Source organism: Emiliania huxleyi (genome assembly GCF_000372725.1).
Source record: "Emiliania huxleyi CCMP1516 chromosome Unknown EMIHUscaffold_12, whole genome shotgun sequence".
Classification (NCBI taxonomy): Eukaryota; Haptophyta; order Isochrysidales; family Noelaerhabdaceae; genus Emiliania; species Emiliania huxleyi.
In genome coordinates, this window is record NW_005201392.1 from 831,725 (window position 1) to 848,230 (window position 16,506).

A 16,506-nucleotide genomic window follows, 5' to 3' on the forward strand; every position below is an offset into this window, starting at 1 on the left:
ACTGGCGCCAGGTCGTGCTCGACGTGGCGACGCCACCCGCCGGCGTCGACATCGCGTCGGACGAGTCGGCAGCACGGACGAGCGTGCATGGCCCGGCCGGCGCGTACACGCGTGCAGTGACGCGTCTGACTCGCGCCCGTAGGCCGACGCCGTCGGTGCGTGGCTCGTCCGACACCAGCCCATCACTTGCTCCGTCAACGGCGCCGTCGGGCGCGACGCGGCGCCGGCCGTCGCCGCGGGCTCGCCGCCCGACCACTTTCGGTTCGCGCGGCGCGTGTTCGAGCGGTCGGCGCTCTGCGTCTACTCGGTCGGCGACGCGGACGCGCCCGTGCTCTCGGCGCAGGCGCGGCCGCAGGACGGCGAGTGCTTCGGCGAGCTGCCGCCGCTCTCGTCGATGGCGGATGTCACGGTCTTCCCGATGGTGGTGCCCTCGGCGCAAGCAGCCTATTTCTCGCACTACTCGACGGAGCACCTCCGCGCGCTCGGCGCCGCCGCCGCCGCGCCGCCGCCGCCCGCCGCTTCGCCGTCCGCGGCGCCGTCGAGCGGCGAGGCCGCCAAGCGCGCCGCCGCGGTCGTCGACGCGTTTGTGTCGGCCGCGGGGGCGGCCGAGGCGCGCGGGTACGTGCGGCAGATCGGCGCATATCTCCTCACGGCGGCGGACGGGCCGCGTCGCGCCTTTGGGCAGCGCACGGCGCTGTATGGCCTGCAGCGGCCGCCGATGGATGGGCGGCGCACGGCGCTGCGGGTCGGGCCGGCGGCCACGAGCTTGGACGAGCTGCTCCCGCTCGCGCTGCCGTTCGCGATGACCAACGCGCGAGGCCAGGCGGCCGGCTAACTTCTCTTCTCTCTGCTCAGCGCGACTCCTCTCTCTCTCTCCCTTCCTCTCTCTCTCTCTCCCTCCTCTCTCCGCCGCCTCCCTCACCGCCGCCTCCCTCACCGCCGCCTCCCTCACCGCCGCCTCCCTCACCGCCGCCTCCCTCACCGCCGCCTCCCTCACCGCCGCCTCCCTCTCCGCCGCCTCCCTCTCCGCCGCCTCCCTCGCCGTCAGGCGGTCGTCTCGTTCGACCCGTCGCAGCAGCAGCTCAAGGCTGAGTGGGCCAAGCTCGTCGGCGGGGTGGCGGGGCTCGAGCAGCTCGAGCAGTTCGAGCAGACCGAGGAGGAGTTCGCCGCCGAGCGGGTGCAGGCCTCTCTCCACCGCACTGTCCGGGTCGAGGCGCCGTACACGGGACGCGGCGAGCTCCTCGGCGCGGGCGCCGCCGGCGGCGGGCCGCGCTTCCCGCTCGCGCAGCAGTTTTGCACCAAGCTGGTCACGCTCGGCCACATCAAGTCGTCGCGCCCCGACGATGCCGCCTTTGTCGACTACTTTGGCGCCTCGCCAAAGTGGCTCCGGGCGGGCGTCTTCGACTGAGGGGGGTGGCGACCCCGCGGCCCAAACCGCCGCCTCAGCCCCGCCGGGGAGGCAGTCAGTCAAAGCCAAATCAGTGGGGGAGGAGCGGGCACGGCGCAAAACGGGTCGGGGATTCGGCGCGCGCCAGATTTTGCGGGGGCGAAAGGGCGAATCCCTGCCCTCCCCTTTTCCACCTCCGTCAGGGTTGTGCTCCCGTGGGGGGTCACGCCTAGACGCTTCGGCCCTCTATATACAACTATTTTATCACGCTCTCGCCTCTTTTTCCAAGAGTGAAGTATTCGAGCTGCGGCCGTGTGATCGGCCGTGTGCGCATCTGCGCATGCTGTAGAGAGGTTAGTGGTTACGTGACCCCCCCACGCGTCACGGGGGCCTGTACGGGGTCGACACGGCCAGCGGACGAGCCGGGAAAACCCCTCGCCCTTTCGCCCCCTGTGTCGGTGAGAGAGTTCTTTTTGTTGTCGTCCGCGCTTTGCCTGTTGTGTGTGAATCGTGCGTGTGCGAGAGTATATACTGGATCAAAACGCCACGCTGCCACCCTTTTGTACTACACTCTACACGCTCTCCGTCGATGGAGGCTGGCACTGGATGCGCGGATGTGGGTCCGTGTGCGGCGAGATCTTTAGCGCAGCGTAGGCGCAGAGGATGAGTGCGTGCATCACCGCGCTGAGCGCGTAGGGCAGAGAGGTCCCGATCCGGGCGCTCCTCGGGTCCGCCCCTATTAGCATGCCCACACGCGAGTGGCGCGGTGCTCACGCGCCAAGCTCCTCGAGCAAGCGAGGGGAGAGGCCGCGCACCCTCGCCCCCGATCGCGTAGAGCGCGTTGACGCAGACGATGGGACCAAGGCACTCGCCGAGCGAGAAGAGCACGCGGCTCACGCCTGCAGTCATCCCACAACGGCACGCTCGCTCTCTCCAACGCCATCCCGCGCCTGCTCTCCACGGGGGCGGCGAGGCGACGTCACCCGTCAGAGCGCCGGTCCCATTGACGGTGTGCATGCGTCCGACCGTCGAGACGCGGTTCTGGTTCGGGTTCACCGCCAGGCAGAGACCAGGCGTGAGCACCTGGGGGGCAGGTCTGTATGTGAGAGCGCCCAGAGGGCCGCTTCCTAGGCGGTCACCTCCCTCTCTGGCCCCGCACGCACTCCAATCATCAAGGGGAAGGCGACCGGGTGCCGGTTGATCCACGGCAGGGCGAGGAGTGTGCAGGCGGCCGTCTGCCAGCCGTGCCCGATGTAGATGGACATGGCAATCGAGTAGCGCGCCACCTAGTCCTTGGGCGGTTGGGTGTGGGTGGGGGCCCAAACTTTGGAGTGCAGGTTTCCCTCCTGCTTCTGCTACTTGTGACATTCTGCTACTACTTGCGCCACCAGCTTCGGGACGACGTAGACTGCGGTGAAGAAGGTCAGGGCCGAGGAGGCCACCGCGCACCTGACCCCGCGTGGCGAGGGTGAGCTATGGCAGCCCTTAAGGCTGCTTGCTGCTAGGCGTGACGAGCCGAATGGGGAGCGTGCTCTAAGCTGCTGGCGTGCGGTCGCGCACGCGGCGATGACGGGCACTCTGAAGCCGAAGTAGAGCGCGTAGTGGACGGCGGGCAGCGCTCCCTGGATGACCACCGTCCAGCCGCTCGCAAACGACGTCAGCGCGTGCGAGATGAACTCCTGTGGCGCGGAGACAGGTGGGGCGTCTTCCGCGGCGAGGAGGGTCACAAGGGGAGTGGGTGGAGAGGAGAGAGGAGAGGAGAGGTAGCGGGGAGGGAGACGAGACGAGACTGAGTCGGAGAGATGATGAGACGAGGCCAGAGCAATAAGAGCGCGCCCGAGTCGCGAGGGCCCGCCGGATGCCTTCTGGCTTGTTCTTCCGCATCGCCACAATGTTGTCCAGCACGGGCGGAGCAAAGTACACCGGGAGGAGCGCGAGCAACGCGATCGCTGTGGAGAGGCCCATCACGCCGCCCCAGATGGCAAACGGCTCTCCAAACGGCACCGCGACGGCGGCGCCTCCGAGGGTCAGTCCGCTCAAGATGAAGCCTCCGAATTTTCCAATGGACGCGACCAGGGCGGGACCCGGCTCCTGGCGGTCGAAAAGGAACACAAAGGCGGGCACGGTGGGGACAGCGAAGCCAGCCAGCAGGCGGACGGCGAGGAGCGCAGCGACCGCACCGAGCGGAATGCCGTCGATGGAGAAGAAAGCTGTCACCGCAAAAAAGGTTACATTCAAGAGCATCACCACTGTCAGCGCCTTGCGGCTGCCGAGTTTCGCGCTCTGGACGCCCCAGAAGAGGTGGCCCGGCATCTTTGCGAAGGACTGCGCCGTCAGGATGGCACCGACCCACCGCCGCGCCCACTGTGCGCCCTCGTCTCCGACGATGCCCTGCGACGACGCCCACGCGAGCAAAAAGACGGGGAGCGTCGGCACAATCGAAGCGAGGCCAAAGAAGTCGGCGAAGACGGCGCAGCCCGGAGCCAAGTACGGCCTGCGGAAGGCTGTCACGATACACCGAGGCGTGGCCGACTCGGGTGGCGGTGGTGAGGACGGTGCGGCGGTCGACGGCAGTGCGTCGACTGGCGCAGCGGCTGCTGGTGGCAGTGCGTCGACTGGTGCAGCGGCACCAGGAGCTCCAGCGCCAGCAGTCGGCGCACAAACACCCGCCATATCGGCGATTTGTCACGCCGCATTTGATACCCCGCCCCATGTGTGTGTGCGCGTGTGCGTGCGTGTGCGAGTGTGTGTGTGGGGGGGGGGGGATCTTCTTCTTCTTGTGTGTGTGTGTGTGTGTGTGTGTGTGTGTGTGTGTGTGTGTGTGTGTGTGTGTGTGTGTGTGTGTGTGTGTGTTTGTGTGTTGTGTCCGGTCGCGTTCCAACCGTTTGCTTGTTGAGCACTTGAGCACTGGATAGGGTCGATTCCGCATGGTACGGGACCCCTCGATCGTTTGCTTGTTGTAAAATGTACAACCCTGTCAAGAGTTGACGTGAACCCCCCCCCCCCCCCCCCCCTCATCCACGCGCACTCAACACAACAACTTGCACATTTGCATGCAACCACCTTGCACTTCCACGTTCGGCCGCGTGACCTAAACCCGGGGCTTCACGTCCACCACCTGATAGGACATGCCGCACGCGGCCACCGTCTCGGTACGGCCGGTTGGCTGCAGATAGGTCAGCGGCGGGAACAGGTACTCCGCCTCGTTTGGAAACGCGGACAAGAAGGATACGTTCGGGCCTCGGTCGTAGAAGGAGTCGGTGATCAGCCGCAGCAGCACGTGGTCGGAGGTCATCGTGCGGCTCGCTGAGTAGCGCAGTGCGACGCTCAGGTCAGACGTCGTCGACATGGGGGCGAGCTCCGTGCCCCCGTCGGCCATGAAGCTGTCGGGCGCGGCCACGTCCTTCATCCCGCGGTAGAGGAGGAGCTGCGAGCTGGCGCTCTCGCGGCTGACCTCGGCCTCCACTGAGCGGAGCTTCGTCAGGGCGTCCCGGAGCAGCGCGACCGTCGCGGGCAGCGGGTGGGGCTCTCCCCGCTCGTACCGCGCCCAGTTTCGGAGGGGGTTGTTGATCGACTCGAAGGCGGCGGTGGTGTACAGCCGCAGGGCGACGACGTGCGCCTGCTCGAGGTTGGCGAGCCGCGAGTGCTCGTGCGCCACAAAGTCGCGAAGGAGCATGCCGCGTCTCGCCGCGCCGTCGCAGACAGTGCGCGACTCCAGCACGGCGCCGTTCTCGTCGCAGTCGCGCTTGAGGCCGCCCTGAAAGGTGAGGTCGCTCGAGCCAGCCTCGGCGTACAGGACGTAGGCGAGGCACTCCTTGTCGACATCCGTCCCAGCTAGGCTCACCTGCAGGGAGAGGCGACTAGGGTGAGAGAGGGGGAGCGCGAGATTGTGCGGCGATCCGGCGATGGATCACAGTCACCTCGTTCACGATGGCCGCGGTCCCGTCGATCCGGCCCTGGTGAACGATGTTCTCTGGCACGCACATGTACGCCTCGACGCCTAGCGCCGCTTGCGCTGGCCGGCCGAAGACGAGCTCGCGCGGCGCCGAGGCGAAGCGGTCGTAGGAGTCGAGGATGTTGGTCAACGTCACCTCCTCGGCGTTGAAGCGCCCCGACATGCGACTGAACACCTCCGTTATCTCCGACTCCATGCGATGGAGTTCATCCTTGGGTGCCACGGTGACTGGGCGTTTGCGGCGAAGTGCGAAGTACAAGCACAGCAGGAGAAGGGCGCACGCCCCAACGGCGCAAATGGCCGATACGACACTCCGGGAAAGAAGACCCTCCCCGATGCTAAATGACGATGGCGTGAATGGCGGGGTCGGGGTCGACGGCGGCAGTGGTGGTGCTTGCGGCGGCGGGGGCGACGCGTCAAACGGCGGTTCCGCCTCCCCAAAGTTGTAGATCACGCCGCTGCTCTCGCGAGATCCGCCCTCCCAGACCCACGTGTCGTTGCTGAATTGTGCTACGCGTTTCTCAGAGAAGCCATCTTGGTCGAGCAGGTTGAACAGCTGCACATTCGCGTTGCTCCTGTCGCCCTTTTCGTCGAACTCCACGCGCCCGGAAAGGCCGTCAAACGACAGGGTCTGCTTGGACTCCCAGAACTGCGTGCCAAACTTCACCGGCAGTGGCCCCGTCGGGGCCACCTTGCAGGACAGCAGCCCTGCCGCTATGACAGCGTCGTAAGCAAACACACTGCCATCGCGCAGCACTGCACTCGTTTTTGGATTGACGGTACTGAAAAAGTCGTCGATGATCTGCCAGTCGGCAGGCAGGAACGGGTTGAAGTCTCCAGGCTGAAGCTCCGGCCAGCGCTGGTTTGCGAACTTGGTCCACTGCGGGTTGCCGTCGGTCGCACCGACCGCCTTGATCTGCAGACTGCCGTTCAGCGCTATCCGCGCCGCCTCGCTCAGTGGCGCGCCGCCGTCGATTTCGAGCGTGGTGCCTCCCACACTCTCAGTGAACACCCAAGAGGTGCCACGTCTGAGTAGACCAGTGTCTATCGCAGACCTTACAATAAGGCGAATGCTGTATTGGTTGAAAGCAAGAACAAGCACTGCCTTGGCCCCGCTGCTGCTCAGGCTGTCGACAGCAGAACGGATCGAGTCATCGCGGATCGATGCATCTTCGGAAAACTCTTCGCTGACAACTGTCAAGCCGCTGGCCTGGCACGCTGCCTTTGCTGCTGCCTCGTAGGCGCGCCCGTACGTGGTTTGCTCATGTATCACGGCCACGGTCGAGAGCCCGAGCTCACGCTTCCAAAAGGAGCAGAGGCCCGACGCGGCCGCAACGTCCGAGGGGATGGTCCTCATGAAGCGAGGATAGAGGACGGTATCGGACAGGTCGGCTGAAGTTGACCCGTATGAGATCTGCGGGATGTCACGAGCACCGGTGGAAGTCGCCGTGGTGGTAGAGACTGTGTCGAGAATAGGACCGATGACGACGTCTGTGCCAGATAGATCTCCCAGCGATAGGTCCGCCTTGGCAGCTGTGCCGCCGCTGTCGAGCAGCCGGAATTGAAGCTGCTTGTCGCATCCCTTCAAGGACCCAAGTACGGGCAACGCAGCAGGCTCCCGCGAGTTGAAGTCCGTGACAGCCGTGAGGGCGACTGCAACGATCGCCTGCGCGAACGGGAGAGTGAGCCAGCACGCGCCACTGACGGACCAGTCGAAAGCGCAATTATCGGCGGACGCTTTTGCGTCCGACTGCCAGGTGAGGACGGCGACGCTCACGTTCACGGAAGCGAGCGCCATGAGGGCAAGGTCACGGTGCCGGCGCGGCACGGCGTGTCTTTGTCACGCCTCGATTGTTTGAAGTCGAATTTTTTGTTTCACTGATGAGCGAGCACCACGAAAAAAGGTCAAGGTCGTCCTGAGCCATCCGAGTTTCTTCTGTTCGGGCATGGTCGCCGCGTCAGGCGACACGAATGGCCAAGCTCTCCTCTCGCGAGGATCGGTGGCACGGCCACAAGCTACTTGGACTGTACGCGCTCCTACACTTCGCGTACCGCTACCACGCCTTTTTTGCCGGCGCAGATGACATGGGCTTCGCCGACCAGAACGGCTGGAGTTCTGCCGCAAGTCTAGCGCCTCACCTGCTGCTGCAGCTCAGCGGATTGACCTTCTCCATTCCACGCCGTCGCATCGTCACGGGCTCACGGATCTGGCCCGAGTACCGCTGGCATGCGCTCGTCTTCACACTCCGCTCGCTGGTTCTCATGGCCATCGCGGTGCGTTATCCGCATGCCGAAACGTGCCTCCCGCCACTGCTTGTTGTCCTCTGCGCCATGGCGGCGGCCGACATTTCACCGCTTGGTACGCGCGGCGTGGCGAGTCGAGCCGCACGATTCGCGACCTGGCCGCGCCCGCGGGCGCCCAGTACTTGATGTCGGCGACGCAGTTCCACGCGACGACGGGCTGCTTGCTCACACGTGGCCGCCTGAGCGTGCAGCTCGTGTCGCTGTGCGTCATCCAGAGCGCCGCCTTTGTGATGACGCTGCAGCGGCGCGGCCTCATCACCCACCGCCAGGACCTGTGCCTTTACGCGGGTCTCCTGGGGTTTGGTGCGCCCACGTCCACCTCTGCCCCTCGCCTGGCCCTCGCGTCGGTCCACGTCGACCTGCTGTGTGCGGGACTAGGCCTCGCCGTCGTCCTGGACGACTTCAGCGCACGCGGCGTGCTGCCCGTGGCCTTCACCGTCGCCAACGCCGCGGCGATCGCGCGGCTTGACGGCGGAGCGAACAAGTACATCTTGTGGGCGGCGGTCGGCCTGCTGCTGCCCGCGCTGTGCGCGCCTGAGCGCGCTGCGGCGCGAGTGTGGCGCGTGCTCGGCCCCGCCAGCGGCTGCGGACTCGTTGCGAGCGCTTGGCGTCGCGGGCACTCCGAACGCAGGTTAGGAGGGGCAAAACCGTTATAGATGTCAGGCGGGTAAGTACATGTATTCATGTGTATGTGTGTACGTTTTTGCGAGCAGGGAGGTAATAGGATGAGCTTGCATCCATAAAAAGAAAATTTGAAGGGGCAAGGGCAAGAGGCTTTGATTCTCTCAAAAGAAAGAAAAACGATCGCGACTCCGCTGTCTGTTCCCCTCCATCTTGGCAGCCGCTCGGGCCTCTCTCCCGCTCCATCCGACAAATGCGCCGCATGCCCACTGCGCTCGTGACCGGTGCGTCGCGCGGCCTCGGCCTCGAGTGGTGCAGGCAGCTTTCCGATAAAGGGTGGACGGTCTACGCCGCGTGCCGAGCCGGTCCGGCCGCTCCCGCACTCGCACCTCTCAACGTCACGCCGGTCATGCTCGACGTGGCCGATCCGGCCTCGGTTGCCGGACTTGCTGCTGCGCTCGAGGGCGTCGACCTCGACTTGCTCGTGAACAATGCGGGCATCCGGCCAGATGAGTGCGGCCCCGACAAGACGCTCGGCGAGATGGACTATTCCGCTATGGAGGCCACGAGGAGAGCGGCCGGTAAGCTCTGTCACGGCCCGTTCAAAATCAACATTCTTGCACAGGCCGTGCTCGCAACCAACACGGTCGGGCCGATGCGAGTGCTCTCCGCTTGCCTGCCGGCGCTCAAGCGGGCGGGCGCGTTCAAAGTGCTCAACGTCAGCTCCGGCCTCGGCTCCTGCTCGCTGGCAGCGCACACCCGCCGCGCGTTCGGCAACATTGCGGCCACCGACCTCGCATACCGCTCCTCCAAGGCGGCCCTCAACATGGCCACGGCGCTGGCCGCCCTCGAGCTGGGCGAGCCACGCCCGAGCCACCTCCGCGACACTTCCGAGACGGCCAACTCGCCGGCGTGTGTTGGATGATCAGGCGAGTCGCACCCGCAGTCTTGCGTCGTCGCCTTTGACCCCGGCTGGGTGGCGACCGACATGGGCCTCCGCGGCGGCAAGGACTCACCGCCGCTCAAGGCCGGGGTTCGCAAGCAGCGACCAGCCTGACGGCACGCACCGGAGGCCAAACTGAGCCTCTGCCGGCATAGGTGGAGGACGCCGTCCGGCGCAGCATCCAGCGGATGGAGGGCCTCACGCCCGCGGAGACGGGCTCGTACGTGTCGGGGCCCGGCACGGCGGCGGCGGTGCGGGAGGACGGCTCAATCGGCTATGGCGCGTCGGTGGTCGCGTGGTGAGGCCATTTCTGGTCGTCATTCACTTTCTCCATTCGTGCGTGTGAGGCCAAAAAATTCTTTTTTTGACTTGTACCCTCCGGCGAAAGAAGAGAGTGCTGTGTATAGCGCCCCAGCCTGCTCCGAGCAGCGAGGAGTGGCTGCGCCAATTGCAGACAGTGGAGAGTGCCAGCGAGCCTTCCGCTACTCCATTCCGCTTCGGTCTCATGCAAAAAGGCATCTTGTCGAACGCTGCACCGCTTGCAGCCTTCGCATCGCGCCGCTGCCGAGGAGCGACTCTTGTCATGCATCAGCTCTCCTCATCGCCCCCGCCCACTTGCCCACCGCCGATCAATCAGCTCCAGCCAGAGTGGTTTTCATCTACGCCTCCCGAGCTGGCCGCACTCAACAAGAGGGTCATCGAGGAGGCTGAGAAGACGCCCACAATGATGGAGCTCGGCGTGCCAGCCTACCGCACGCTCCGGCACGCAGCCTTCAAGCACGGCGACCCGGCACGCTGCGTGGATGTGAGCCTCGCCGGGCTGGACGGCTCGCCCGATGTGGCTGCCCGCCTCTTCTTCCCGTCCGCGGCGGCGGAAGCGGCGCCGCGAGGTGCATTGCTGCACCTGCATGCCGGCGGTCTAACTATGATAAGTGATGGGTGAATCATTAATCCATGAATCACCAATCCATAGGCGCACTGCTGCACCTCCATGGCGGAGGCTTCGTCATCGGCTCTGCGATGGGCCAGAACGACGAGCGGCTGCTGCGGCACGCGGAGGCGTTGTGTTAAATGTACACCGGGCGCGGGCACGCACGCGCAATGCACACTCAATGCTCACTCGGGGGACGGGGATGCGGCCCACTCCACGCCGTTGCTTCTGGCCAGACAGCCGGAGGACAAGACGACTGACACGCATCAGGCGTGCGGTCTGACGGTCGTCTCGGTCGACTACCGGCTGAGCCCGGAGCACACCCACCCCGCGGCGCTCGACGACTGCCACGCCGCCGCACTCTGGCTCGACTCGCCCGAGGGCCGCGCCGCAGCGCGGATCGGACCCGAGGCACCCCTGCTGATGGTTTGCGAGTTCCAGATGCGGAACACGAGCCCGTGTATTCCGACCAGCGCATCGGCTGTGTTCAGCTGCATTGGCCACACTCCTCTCCCTCTGTTCGTTTCCCGTGGATTCAAGCGGTGCGCGATGCCGCTTCCCCGCCCCGACTCGGGTGTGTTCGTGGCGTAGGTTGGCGAGTCGGCGGGAGGCGACCTCGCCGCTGCCTGATCGTCCGCCTCGCGCGCGAACGTTCTCTGAGCCCTCTCCTGCAGGCTACCTCGCCGCGTCGCTGCTCGTCCGCCTCCCCCCGCCGGAACGGCGATCGCTCTTTGCGGCGGTCGCCCTGACCTACGGCTGGTTCGACCTCGCCGAGACGCCCTTCTTCAAGGCACCGCGCTTCCAACCAGCCCACATACCCCTGGTGCTAGGGAGGGCCGCCAGCAGAGCTGACGCCGGCGGTGCTCTCTGTAGCCCCCTCTAGCGCGGGGCGCGGGGCGCGTCCTCCTGCATCCCTTTTCACCCCCCCTGTCAGGCGTGGGGCGAGAAGAGACTGGTCGAGACCGCAGGAACCTTCTACGAACCTTCTAGCAACCTTCTAGGCGTGGGGCGAGAAGAGACTGGTCGAGACCGCGAATGAGCTGCGCTGGCTCCGCTCGCAGTGCTCCCGGCGCCGACCTACAGCGAACCTGCTCTGAATGCCTCTCCGCACGCCCCTCTAGGTTCCGCTCGCAGTACCTCGGCACCGGCTTCGACGCGGCCACAGTTTTGCGCGACCCGGACTCGCCGCTGCAGTGGACCCTTCCGTGAAGCTCCTCTGAACCTTCCTGCAGGCGCGGCTGCGCGACCCGGACGTCTCGCCGCTGCACGCCGACCTCGGTGGCATGCCTCCCGCCCTGCTCAGGTCTGGCCACACGCGAGCTCCGTCCCTGCCACCTCACCCGGGGTTGTGGTTTGCGTTGCCATTATGCGCTGACCAGCCCCATCCCGCTGCTCAGCGTGGGGACCGAGGACGCTCTCCTCGAGGATTCCCTCTTCATGTACGCGCGCTGGATCGGTGGCCTAGATGCGGAATAAGATCTGTTTTACTCGTAGTATTCCAGCTGCACTCGCGAGGACACAAATTCGACGGCATCCGGCTGTAGTTTGCTGTATTCGCAGCCCACGCGATGCTCTCTACCTTCACGATATGTTCCCCACCCCGACTTTCATGCTCATGGCGTAGGCTCGCAAGCGGCAACCGCGCGGAGCTGCGCGTCTACCCCGGCGCCGCACACGGGATGGGTCACTTCGGGCCGCACCAGCACACCGAGCAGGGGGAGGGGGCGCTGCGAGCCCTCGAGGCGTGGTACGCGGCGCACTTGCCCTAGGTAGCAGGCTCTGCCTCGGTGCGGATTTATTGTGTCGTGATCGTGCTCTTTTGGGGGTGCGCGACCTCTGTGTATCCTGTTGTTGATGTTGTACCATTTATTTTCGAATGATTTATTTTTGTAGAGCCGCCGCCCTTGCGGCCTTGGGGGGGGGGGGGGGGGGGGCACATGGAAGTGGCCGCCCTCAGACTCTTATATATTTTTAGAGATCTCAAGAGCGAGTGACGGGTAATCGTGGCCGTGGCCAAGAAAGATCAAATATTAAGTGCTCTATTTTGCCTACCGCAAAAAACTCGACGGTTTTGGGCGTTTCAGAGCACGCTGAATCGATTGGCTTAGCTATAATTCTCGCCAGCCCCTTCCTTTCATAATTATTGACTCAAAACTCGATGATCGCGCGACTTTGGAGCCGTTATAGCTAAGCCAAAACGTTCCTCTCGAAAAATTGACTTAGGAAGCCGCAAACGGCAGCTTCTGAAAGCCTCACCGGCGCTTATTATTTGATCTTCTCCAAAACTAGGCCTGCGGCCAAAATTTTCTAAAGGCCGCTGCGCGGCCAGCGCGATGCGCAACCAGTCAGCGACCGACAGTCAGCAGCAGACTGTGACGATTGGCGGCCTCGCGCCCTCAGTCGACCTCCTCTACCAACTCCCCTGCCCAGCCCATATGCCTCATCCACGGTGGCGCAACCACTCGCGCAGGGAGAGAGAGAAAGTCGGCGATCTGCGCCGTGCAGATGAGCTCCGCCTCGTCTGCGTCGAGGACGCCCATCGCAGGGCTGTCATAGCGCCATTGCATATGACGTACTGCATGTTGTTCATTACTTCGCAGGTGCCAAAGTCGAGGATAATCTCACTCAGCGATGGCGAAGGCTGCACTCCCGGCCGGCGGTAGGAGGGATGAAGGTTAATGTACTTCGCAGTGTACGGTGCCTTCCGGCGCGAACAGTGCCCGGGACGAAAGAGGAGGCGACGTCTCCCTCGTCCATGGACGGTGTAGCCAGCTTGAGAGACGGGAACGAACGGCGGTGAATCGCCGACAGCGGCGCCTTCGTTCCTTTCCAGTGAATCGCCGGCGGGTGCCCTGAGCATTGTATCTGTCGGCCAGTTGCCGCACCGCCGGCAGCAGCTCCGCAGCAGCCGCCCAGATGGCGCCGGTTAGGACAGGAGCGAAGCCGCGTGGACACGGCTGAGCGACGCCGTGCGTCTCGTTTGGATGCTGCAGGCATGCCGGGCAGCGCGCGTGCTCCATACCGCGTTCGGGCGCCCGCCGAAATCTTCGATTTCTTTGGCGTAGGAAAAAAAACCCTGAAAATTTTCTTCGCCTGCGGCGCGCAATTAATTTCGATACTTTCGCTTTCACAGCTCTTTCACACGACTTTATCCGTCACTCGCTCTCAAACACGACAAAAAGAAACGCACGCCAACCATGCGAGGAGCGTCCGGCGCTGCTCGACTTCCGCGAAGCTGCGCACCTGGCCGGCTAGCAGCACGGCCATGGAGGCTGTGGCGCTGGACGGCAGCGGCGGCAGCGGAAAGCAGCCCCTGATCGCATCGCCCTGGCACACCTCGTCCTTGCTAAGGTTGGAATGCGGCCTGCATAGCCGCCACGTGTCGTCGTCGGGGTCATTTCCCTTCTTCTGGTAGGGGCCAGCGTAGTAGCTGCTACAGTTTCCCAAGTCAAGCACAGTACGGCAAGCGTCGCCTCCGGGGACCATCCAGTTCGCTGCACGGCGGCGGCGGCGGCGGCGGCGGCGATAGCGGCGGCGGCGGCGGCGATAGCGGCGGCGGTAGCCGAGGCGGCGATGACGCGGAGCGGCCGCCCTGGGATGAACGCAAGAGGGCGGCTGGCGGCTGGCAGGCGGTGGCAGAGCTCAAACGCTGTTCACAGCCTTGTTATTGACAAGAAAATACGTCCGATGGCGCATGCGCTGGTCTGTGAGAGGTTGAGGTGCGAGCCCTGGAGGCCCTGGGGATGGGGTGAGACTACCCGCGGGCCTAGAAGGCCCGCGCGCAGGGGGGTGGGACATTGAGACCGGTCATGAATGAGTGCGCGACACGCATGTTAATAAAAATCTCTCTCGCATGTTGCGAGCAGCGTTGTTGATGTTTTGCGCGTCGCCACAGACGGCGGCGCGAGAGAGCTGTTGCGAGTGGTGCTGGGCGAAGCCCCGGGCGTTCACATAAAAGCACATCTCCGGGCCCACGACACACCGGTTTCTTCTTGAAAGTAGGGGGGGGGATATTTTTGTGCCCAGACTGCCTTACTGGGACGGTAGAGTCGAGATCCGCGAGCGAGAGGTGGAACTGGAGCCCTGGTGCGACGGGTGAGGTGAGCCACCATCACTGTCTATGCGCGCGCGCTGCACATGTACCATCAGCCGTTACAGAACCGTGGACCCGCTCGCGTATCCATGGTGGGGAAGGGCACCGCGCCTCCTTTGCCCGCACGGGGTCGACGGCTTCCATCGCTGTCGTCGCTCTTCCTCTCGCGGCCGGGCGTGGTATGAATCTGCGCAATCGCTCTGTACGTGTATACACACTTTCTTGCAGTACCTCTGTGCAGCAGTAGGTCCTCCCTCATCTCGCCCGCCTCTAGAGGTTGTGATGGAGAATGCAATCTCGCTTGAGAATACCTCATGGGCTGTTTTCTTATTTAATTATCAAAAGGTAAGAAATTCCGCTCTGCCGAGCGATGCCCGGGTCCGACCGCGCGCCGCCGCCGCCGCGCCACCCGCACCCCGGCCGCCCGCAGGGCCAGCGCCCCACGAGGGTATCTAGATACATCGTGACAGCTGACGACGGGATTACCACTGGCGTGTCGTCCTCATCGGATTCGACTTCTCCGGACTCCTTCCGTTCGGCGTGGCTCACCCTCCATGCCGTAACAGGCGCCCTCATCCTACATTCTTTCTCGCTCCTCTGCCCATGTTTTGGTCTTGTCGTTGCCAAGGTTTCGAGAGCGAAGATTTTGAAAACCAAGAAATCACGACTCTCTCTCTCTCTTCTCTCTTCTTCTAGGTTTCGTGTCCATCAGGCCAACTCAGAGCCCTTGGGGCACTTTTGGGTTACCCAGGCCGGCCAGGGCAAGGGCGGAGGGCGAGGGCGGAGGGCGGAATGCATGGGCGCCAAGTGGGAGGGAGCGGGCGGGGTGGAACGCACAGAGGGGGGATGGCGAGGGCGGAGGGCGGGAAGGCGGGAGGAGGAGGGCGACGGAAGTTGGCATGGGCGGGCGGCGGGTAGTTCGGAGTGGCGGGGGCGAAGGCGAGGGTTCTTGATGACGAGCTGCATGTGCTCCATCTGCAGCGAGAGGCGGCAGATCGACCGTTCGAGGCGCTCGAGGTCGGCGACGAGGCGTCGCGGAGATCGCGAATGTGCTTGTCGCGCTTTTTGATCTCCCTGTGCTAGAAGTCGATCTTTTGCTGCAGATTCCGAATCTGAAGCTGCAGAGCCTGGTCGCCGGAGGCTGCCATGCTGGACCAACTGCCGGAGTTGGACGTAAGAAGAAAACGCATCGAGCGGTATTCCCCCCTTGGGTTATCGGCTCCTATAATGGGGTCTTTTCATCGCAGCGCAAATCTATCGCAGCGCACTCGCCATCTGAGAGAGAGAGAGATTTATGGCCTTCTTTGCCATCTGTGAGCCTAGCGCAGCGCGAACTCGCCGTCTGAGCCTAGCGCAACGCGAACTCGCTTTGAGCCTAGCGCAGCGCCTCGGACATACCATTTTGGCTCGCCAACAAGCCCTCCGCGCCCCCACACCGTTAGGATACTTGGAGCACTTGGAGTGCAGTTGGCAGCCTCACATCCAGGGCCGGGGAGCTAAGAAGCGCACCCAGCGGGCCGGATGATCGGGATCGGGTTACGGGCTAGAGAGCCCTAGCCCCGGGGGTGCGCGTTCTCAGGGAAAGGGCCTTAAAGTAAACACGGGTCTCCGAGGGTTAGTCCGCGCTCCAGGTTTCCCCTAGCAGCGGAGCGCCCCCTCTACTCGGAGCTAATAAACACCAGACCAGAGACACGCCCACGACGTACATCCTCACTCGACGTCACCCCTCGAGGCTTCTCCGTTCGGTCTCCCCCCCTCGAAAATAAAATAAATAAATACAACGGACATCCCAAGCTAGGGCTGGGTCGAGGACAGACACGTCCCCACCTTTGCAGGATTTTGCAAAAGCGAGGGGGGAGGGCGCATCGCCGCGCGGAGAGGGCTGGGCACAGGGCACAGGGGATCTCTCTCGCATAGGATATGCACTCGGCGGCACGAGGGCAAGGCTGGGCGTCCTATGTTTGTGCTCCCCCCCGGACCCCTCGCTCTCGGGCACTAACCATCTGACCACTCATCGACGGGGCTTGGCGAGCGGCCTCTCCCCCCCTCGGTCCGGAGGGGCCCTAGAAAACTTTACAACTCAAGTCTTCTGGGAAGCATTTTTCCAAAAGCCCCAAGGCGGTGGAGTTCGCCGTCGAAGGGACACGTCCAGCGATCGCCGCCACGATCCCCTCACCGATTCGAGGCACGTGCTGGCTCTGTGCTGGCGATGCACAGGTTGCTCCTCTACGCTCTCGCTGCCATGAACGGCGGTCCCTTCTCGTCCGACCCA

The 16,506-nt window shown here is 64.2% G+C and overlaps 3 protein-coding genes across 3 annotated transcripts; all 3 read left to right on the forward strand.

Annotated features, from left to right (window-relative positions):
* Positions 1 to 7,313: 7,313 nt before the first annotated feature.
* EMIHUDRAFT_200647 (hypothetical protein) lies at positions 7,314 to 8,389 on the forward strand (the record flags this gene model as incomplete). The annotated part of the gene is made up of 4 exons (XM_005790522.1): positions 7,314 to 7,616; positions 7,721 to 7,949; positions 8,025 to 8,200; positions 8,360 to 8,389. The coding sequence occupies 4 exons, from the start codon at positions 7,314 to 7,316 to the stop codon at positions 8,387 to 8,389; spliced, it is 738 nt and encodes a 245-aa protein (XP_005790579.1).
* Positions 8,390 to 8,520: 131 nt separating this feature from the next.
* On the forward strand, positions 8,521 to 9,192 carry EMIHUDRAFT_200648 (hypothetical protein; the record flags this gene model as incomplete). The annotated part of the gene is made up of 1 exon (XM_005790523.1): positions 8,521 to 9,192. The coding sequence occupies one exon, from the start codon at positions 8,521 to 8,523 to the stop codon at positions 9,190 to 9,192; it is 672 nt and encodes a 223-aa protein (XP_005790580.1).
* A 63-nt stretch (positions 9,193 to 9,255) lies between these two features.
* On the forward strand, positions 9,256 to 11,910 carry EMIHUDRAFT_449016 (hypothetical protein; the record flags this gene model as incomplete). The annotated part of the gene is made up of 11 exons (XM_005790524.1): positions 9,256 to 9,300; positions 9,366 to 9,508; positions 9,640 to 10,100; positions 10,184 to 10,274; positions 10,378 to 10,567; positions 10,972 to 11,001; positions 11,143 to 11,201; positions 11,263 to 11,305; positions 11,374 to 11,444; positions 11,521 to 11,580; positions 11,766 to 11,910. 11 exons carry the CDS (start codon positions 9,256 to 9,258, stop codon positions 11,908 to 11,910), a joined length of 1,338 nt encoding a protein of 445 aa, XP_005790581.1.
* Between the last annotated feature and the right edge of the window lie 4,596 nt (positions 11,911 to 16,506).